This window comes from Triticum aestivum, chromosome 1D, assembly GCF_018294505.1.
Source record: "Triticum aestivum cultivar Chinese Spring chromosome 1D, IWGSC CS RefSeq v2.1, whole genome shotgun sequence".
Taxonomy (NCBI): domain Eukaryota; kingdom Viridiplantae; phylum Streptophyta; class Magnoliopsida; order Poales; family Poaceae; genus Triticum; species Triticum aestivum.
The window spans coordinates 428,551,254-428,559,129 of record NC_057796.1 but is presented as its reverse complement, the minus strand read 5'-3'; the positions used below and the strand labels follow the sequence as shown (position 1 = coordinate 428,559,129).

Here is a 7,876-nt window from a genome sequence, read left to right as displayed (position 1 = left end):
CGGTCGGTCGATTCCTTGATGTGGGCCAGGCCTTTTCTTTTCTGCGGAGAAAAGGGCCCATGCTCTAAAACGAGAAAAAAAAATTACTGTCTCGAATCAAACTTTCTAAATTTTGACCAAGTTTATAAAAAAAAGTTAACATTCACAATACCAAATCAATACCATTAGAATCATTATTCAATATAATTGCATACCATATATACTTCTTATCGTGAAAGCTAGGTTATTTTATATTAACCTGGTCACTTAGGTCAAAGGTAATATGCGGAGTAAATAAAAATGAAAGGAGCACTGGGTCTTTTTCATTTTTTTGCGATGATTATTTTTCTGTGAAGGGCCTACTTTAATTGAAAAATATATAAATTTTCAACGATTTTAACTGTTGGAAAACTTATATGTGTGTAGTTTACTTTTCCTTCCCTTCCAATGGCATCTTTTGGGTTCGATTTATTAGGGTTTTCTTCATTTACTTGTGCCTCTTGGAAAAAAATCCATATGGTTCTATTGTGTGTCAATTAGGCCTACATGATTCAAGTTGGATGACAGTGGAATCATTTCCATGCATCTTTTTTTCACCCTGCAAGTCAAAAACAGCCCTAAGAACCTCCTTGGAAATTTGGGAATTTGCAAGGCGGGGAATTGAATGCGTAAATCTTGCATAAAAATGTTAACATGTGAATTCACGAACTTGCCTCTTTAAGCGATTTTTGCCTAAATTTTACACTGTGTTTGGAAAGAGGAGATTCATGCAAGACGCGGATTATCGAAGTGGGGGTGGGGGTTTAAATCAATTTATAGGATTGTGAGAAAAACAGTCTGGTTACCAAGGTGACTTCATTAATCATGGTCTTATCGTATATGGACATCAACAAATGTACAGAAAGGCAATTATAGAAGGACAGTAGAACACCTAAGATTTTGGTAAGGAGGGAGTACTCCGTTTAACGAAAATTTTGTCTTCAGAATGTGCATGCAAGCTGTGTAAGAATATTAAAACGAGCTGCCACTAATCCATGTTACAACAATTGCTACTGCGGTCGAAGAGTGAATTTGGTGCAGATGAGACGGTTCACAGTCGCAAACCACTGTTACATTATTTCTCATCAAGTCGACAATGTGTGCACGATGCGTAGTCATCTCTATGCCTCAGAGAATGCGATGACCACGGACCATTCAGAAAAACGCCTCATCTCAACGCATGTTCTGACAACTAAGCATAAGGCAAACTTGGTGGCGTGGTCTCAAACTCTTAACAGAGACCGTGTGCTATACATATAGCCTATTCTTCACATGGGAATGGGATGCCCAAGAAATGGAGATCGTTATAAGAAGATGGGATGAGTGCTGATATCAGTCGTAATGTTAGGCAACCTAAACTGCCCAAACTACCAAGCCATTTGACTAGAAACGCAATTGCACAGGAGTCTCGATATGCTCTCCTTCCAACAAAAAACAAGCGCAGCTAGGATTAGGTCAATTTGGAGCTTTGTCCTTCCAGCAGATCAGATCCATCACCGCCGCCATATGCTCTTGCGTTGCTTCGCTTGCTTGTGCCTGTAAGATGGTGAAGTAATGCTCATTCAATTCACAGAAGAAAGAAAAAAAAAACAGGTTTGTATAACAAACAAATAGCTGGTCCTAGATAGGCAGATCCAGACAGGCATTCTAAGCTTGAAATCTGATACACTCAAGGTCAATGTCCTAATTTTGCACTAGTGGGATTGGTGTAGTAGTTCTCAAAGAAGCATGATTCTACTACATAATTGCCAAGTCAAGCACAACACCTAAAAAATCCGTACTTCGAAATTCAGATCAACTTATGCATAAGGTGTACCAACTAAACAACATACACAACCGCCATGACAGTCCACAACAAATGCCACACAAAAGAGAGGTCCACTCGTGTAGTTACACTGATGACATCTATACCAATATATCACGTTCAGAATAATGTAAAGACAGCAAACCTAAATAACAGCCATCCTGCAGTAGAATGTAACCATGATAGTCCACAACAAATGCCACACAAAGAGAGTTTCATTCGTCAATGTAAAGACGGCAAACCTAAAATAGTCTAAATGACGGGCATCCTGCAGTAGAATGCAACCATGACAGTCCACAACAAATGCCACACAAAGAGAGTTTCAGTCGTCAATGTAAAGACGACAAACCTAAAATATTCTAAATGACAGGCATCCTGTAGTAGAATGTAACCATGTGCTTACCTCTCCAGTTCTTTGCTACGCTTACGGAACTCTTTAGCAACGTCATGACCTTGATAGGAAGCAAGCACTGCCCGAATATCAGAAGGCCTTGCTATGGCAAGATCTGTAATATAAAAGTTAGCATCATTAACACTTAAGCACTTTGAGGTCACAGACTCAGAAGACAACAACGAAGATACCTAGAACCACATGGTAATGCCGTAAGACAGGAGATGCTTTTTTTTAGGGATACAGGAGACGTGTTGGTACACTTACACTCAAGAAATGGAATCAGATCCAGCAATTCAGTGTCATCAGTTTCAAGTTTCCAGGGTTTGACTGTAACACAATTTTCAGGTTGCAGGCAGGATTCAAGAGCATGTGCGCTGACGTAAAGAACTTGCGCAGGATTTCTGTTCAACTTTGACAAATCCTGGTAAAACATGACAAAAAATATTAAAAGGAGAAATATCATACAGTAACAAAACGGAAGGCTTGGTGATGGCTCACATGTCAGAAAATTGACCCAATAAACAAATAAACAGATAAATACACAATTGAATGGTTCACTTCTCTTGAAATTCCCAACAATACAAGCATCGATCTTAATTTACAATAGAAAGAATACTATAATACTGTATTAGTGTCCATATTGATTTACATGCATCCTTGGGTATAGGCTCACATACTTATTTAGGAGCACATACCGTGAATGATTGAAAGGAGATTATTAGTATAAAACAGCAAAATGGATGATATTCACTATTACTGACAATCTTTTATTCTTTATGGAGTGTGCTTATTGCTCAAATAGTAAAGCCAGGCAGTCTTCATACCCGATAATGTTTACCATCTTGGTACTTAGTTGCAGGCCTTGATAATTTGCGTATCTGACCCGTTGAGTCCAACCTTTCAACCACAGGGTCCACATACTACAAGTGAAACATGTAGACATTAGGGTATTAACATAACAGTCTACCTGAAGGATAAGTTAAAAACAACTTACCATTTGCACTTGATCAGAATATACAACAACTTCATACATGGTTGCCATATGTTGCAGAAAAGCCTCAACTCCTGGTCTCTTGAATGTCTTCCAACCTCTCTCACGCTTTACACAGAGAGAAAACATTACATTGATATTCCTGAATTGCACAAATAGGAAAATAAAAAGAGGATAAAAAATGAAAGACAATTTATGAATTATCCCATGCAATGGAACTAATAGCAACATAGGTAAGATGAGTTGAGTTCAACCCTCATCCTGCTATGTTATCGTAAGGCAATGGAAAATCTCATGAGCATGTTACATGCCTATACACAACCAAGCAAACGAGCCCTGGATGCGGCAATGGAAAAAATCTCATGAGCATGTTACATGCCTAGGCACAAATATCTGCTTCGTTTGGGTAATGCTTAACTGTCATGGGAGTGTACCGAGCCCCTAGCCCAAATTATGGGAAGACCTACTGTTCACGCGTACTGTAGCACAACAGGGACTATTCTCGTCCAATCAAATGAAGAGATAGGAATCCTATTTATAAAGTTGTGCATAAATATTTAGGAAAATAAGAGATGAAAATAAAATTAGTTTTCCTTCAGTTAGAGATGGTTTCATTTAAGTTATATATTGTGCTGCACTTGTTAGCACATTATCTGACAGCATGGAAAACAAGCTGCACATTGCCACTCACATGGACTTGAAGTCTTTTTTTTATAACGTAAATATCAGTCCATGTATCATAGTACCACATTCCCATCAAATCCTAAGATTGGGTTATAGTACTGGAAAAAATCAATCAAAACAGGACTAAATATTTCATTCATCTACCTGCCAATCATTGCATACAAGAGTGTCAGTCAGATCAACAACTAGGGTGAAGATATTCTGGTCGTCCGGATGTAAATCTGGCAACAGTTTGTCTGATGCGGGTTCAGTAAAGCCCTGTCAAACAAATATTTGGTGTGATTATTAACATTTACTAGAAATACAACTGTTAGATAAAAAATGGAAATATTATAATTCGTAACTAACCACAACATGATCTTCAATTCTGGCCCTAATTTCCAGGTAAAGCTCTATCGCTGCAACAGGAACTGCAGTACCAAAACGTACACAACTAGTATTAAGTATTAACAAGGTGCCAAACAAAAAGGTATACTGGAGCTCAAGGAATAATTTTGATTATATTTATGTATTCAGAAGACTCCATCCGCTGCACAAACATGCCATTCTAAGATTTTACAGTCCTATCCCACCAAGGCTGCATGGCATGTATCTGAAGTATTAACAAGGTACCAAACAAAAAAGGTATACTGGAGCTCAAGGAATAATTTTGACTATATGGTATGTATTCAATAAGTACTCCATCCGTTGCACAAACATGTCATTCTAAGATTTTACAACCCCGTCCCACCAAGGCTGCATGGCATGTATCCGAAATACCACATTCCCCTCCTTAGTTACCTCACTTATCACTACTGGATGGGTGGGTGCTACTCTAGTCATAGTAAGTAGTGAACCTTGTGAATAATAACTTTTTGGGGTATGCAAAGGAAAGGATGGCAAGAATTGCCTCGTAGTCGTAGAATGACACGTATTTAGGAAGAAAATGTGTAAGCTAGAACAGCATCTATTGTGGAACAGAGGGAGTAGCAGCATAACTGTATTTAATTCCAATCTTCAATGCATTCACTGAGGACAATTCTTTTGATTTATGACTTACTATAATGTTCGTCAGATCAATGTTATTGGAACGTGTACAAAAGCATCAAGTGAGGAAAGAAGTGAGAGGAGGTAGAAAACAAACAGCAAGAGAGTAAAAACTGTAATATGGCAATCTTGCCGTCCAAAAGGAAAAAATATTTCAGGTAGTAGAAGAAAAGAAGGCAAGTATAATAATAATAACAATAAGATGCCATGGCTTGTACCTTTCATAGCTGTTTCGTAAGCCCTAGCCCGAAATTTCTGCACAAACAAAGCACAGACACTCTAGTATTAGACACAGTTTGACAGACAACAAGGCTGCTAGCTGCAGTTTATTCCCACAATCTCCATTTGTTTCTGTATCACATATAAGTATATTGATGATTTTGGATATCATAGACCTTGTGACAGAACATAGTGATAGTTTAACAATATGTTGCATGTTTCTGTATCGCTAGAGAGGCTTTCCCTTGGACCTCTTACTGCCAGTGCTTTGTTGCATTACACGTTTACAACAAACAGAGCTGCCAATAGGCCAATCAGGTACTCCTCTGTAAACTCCAACTCACCTAGCGAAATTACTCGAGCAAGCAACGAAGCAACGACAATGATGGGAAGACGGCGCGGCATTGGTTAATTCTTACCTCGAATTCTGAAGCGTCCTCCGCGACGGGGATCGGGGTGGTCATCTCCTTCCTGAACTCCAGGGTCTTCTTGTCAACCTCGGACAGCGAATAGGCTGACGCAAAGGAGAAGGAACAAACAAACAAGGCAAGGTCAAGCAAAAGTTGGAACGCGGATGCAAGCGCGGAACCCCAAACGGGAAGGAAGCGCCCGAGCGGAGATCAGGGCGGCGGGGTCGCACCGTGGGTGGCGTAGCCGGCGCCGCCGATGGCTCCGGCAAAGGCCGCGAAGACGCCGAACTTGAGCAGGCCCCTGACCCAGCCCTTGCGGGCCGCGGGGGGAGGCGGCGCCGCGGCGGCCGCCTCCGCGCCAGCGCCGGACGCCGCCGCAGCCGCAGCGGCCGCGGCCTCCTCGGCGGCGGCCGCGGAGGAGGCCGCGCGGTAGGCGTAGGAGGAGGGGGAGGGGGCGCCGCGGGCGTAGGAGGAGTAGGAGGAGGAGGGGGTGGAGAGGGCGGCGACGTCGGGCCGGGGCAGGAGGAGGGCCCGCGATCTCGCGGCGGCGAGGCGGAGCATGGCTGGCGGGGGGCTGGCTGGCTTGGGGGGAAAGAAAGAAAAGGAAGAAGGGGAGAAGAAGAGGGGGGGATTGTTCCCGTGGGGTTTGCGTTTGGTTTGTAGCGGAGGGGAGGGGTTTAAGCGAGCAAATGCCAAAGACGAACTGATTTCAACCCCAACCTGGTTGCGGCGGAGAGCAACGACGAAGCCTGAACTCTGCGCGTCCCTGCGGCGCTGTCGGGGTTCCGCCGCGGGCTTCTGGGCCGGCCAGATGGGCCTTACCTAGCTTCTCCACACACAAATCCATTTTGATATGGCCTGCAAAAAAAATCTCAGCAAGAAAATTGATTATAGCCTGCAAAACAATTTCTGCCCTATTATGGGCAATTTGGAAAAGTCGTAATGGTATGATATTCAACAGAAAGAAAATATATGACCCTATGTGTGTGGTGAAACCAATTTGCAATTGGATCTCGAATTGGGCTATTTTGTAGATAAAGGAACCAGAGGAAAGAACGCTGATGCTGTGGGCAAGGGTGGTAGAACAAAGTGGCAAGTGAAGTTTATCATGCTGCACAGGGGTAGAGGCTGGGTGTTCCAAGGCTTGGTGGCTAAAGGTGAGTCCATAGGAGCGTGTTGGTCTCTCATCCTGGCATTCATTTTCCCTCTTTTTGCGTAGTTTAATATCTAGTTGGTGGTTAGACTTAGTAGGAGTTTGTGGTTATGTGACTGCTGTTGCTAGGAGTGAGATGTCACTCCTGGATGCTTGGTGTTCGACTGGATCTTGATTTATTTAAATGAAATCGGAGGGGGAAACCCCTCTTTTGCCCAAAAGAAAGGCTGCAAAATGGTTGCTCAAATATGTCTTTTTTTAGATCTCAAAATTAAAATGTTTTATAGCGTTTTTTGTCACCCTATGCACTGTAATTAGTTTCATTTGTAACATATGTACCCTCTATACATCTAAGCTTTTTCCCCCTTAAAATGTTTGGAAAATAAATTTTATTTTTTTATTAATTTTATAAAGCATGCACCATGTATTAAAGTTCATCAGCTATTTTACAAAATGTCAACCAGGTTTGCAAATATGGTTTGTTGTGTTTTATGTTTTTAATGAAAAACTAAAATTATTCGCGCAATTTTAGTATAATTGTCATGAGAGTTACAAAAATGTTTGTACGATTTAACAAAAATGTTCACATGTTGAAAAAACTTGTTCATGAAATTTCAAATGAATGTTCATGGAAAGTAAAAGGTAGTCCACATAATTTTTCAGAAATATTCGTTGTACGTAAAAATATTATGCCATTTTAAAAAATTGTTATTGACACTTAAAATCTTTATAAATTTTAAAAAGCATTCATATAAATGTGAAATTTTGTTTGCGCAATATTTCAAGAATGGTCATGACATGTAAAAAAATGTTTGTACATTAAAATAGGCAGGACTAAAATGAATTCGAAAGAGAAAAAAAAGAACGAAACCGGAAAAAAAACAAAAAAAAAACAACCTTAGTTCCTGAATGTAGGACGTCAAAACGAAACCTTGGAGCGAACCAACCTATGGTTGGATGGTTAGAGGACAGTGGTATCCCCATCCACAAGGGTTCAAGTCTTGGTGTTCGCATTATTCCTGAATTTATTTTAGTATTTCCGGCGATGCACTTTTAGTGGGAGAAGACGTTCCCGTCGACGACGAGGCACCTACGGTGACTTTGTAAATCTCAAGATGATATGCCAGTTTAGTCTCTCGGAGGTGCTCATAGGGGTAGGATGTGCATGTGTGCGTTC

At 41.0% G+C, this 7,876-nt stretch overlaps 1 protein-coding gene across 1 annotated transcript; it reads right to left on the bottom strand.

Moving 5' to 3' along the window:
• Positions 1–1,068: 1,068 nt before the first annotated feature.
• Positions 1,069–6,161, bottom strand: LOC123182618 (mitochondrial import inner membrane translocase subunit TIM50). Its single transcript, XM_044595250.1, has 10 exons — positions 5,777–6,161; positions 5,556–5,650; positions 5,136–5,172; positions 4,240–4,301; positions 4,036–4,149; positions 3,211–3,315; positions 3,041–3,136; positions 2,481–2,637; positions 2,226–2,328; positions 1,069–1,554 (listed from the first exon to the last, which is right to left on the bottom strand). The coding sequence occupies exons 1-10, from the start codon at positions 6,105–6,107 to the stop codon at positions 1,512–1,514; spliced, it is 1,143 nt and encodes a 380-aa protein (XP_044451185.1). The 5' UTR covers positions 6,108–6,161; the 3' UTR covers positions 1,069–1,511.
• Positions 6,162–7,876: the final 1,715 nt, after the last annotated feature.

Excerpts from the sequence above, each read along its gene's own strand:
- LOC123182618 (XM_044595250.1), bottom strand. The coding sequence starts at position 6,107 with ATGCTCCGCCTCGCCGCCGCGAGATCGCGGGCCCTCCTCCTGCCCCGG. Across the intron at positions 5,173-5,555 it reads AGGACGCTTCAGAATTCGAG|AAATTTCGGGCTAGGGCTTA; the intron begins GTAAGAATTAAC and ends TTGTTTGTGCAG. Across the intron at positions 2,638-3,040 it reads AAGATGGTAAACATTATCGG|GATTTGTCAAAGTTGAACAG; the intron begins GTATGAAGACTG and ends ATGTTTTACCAG.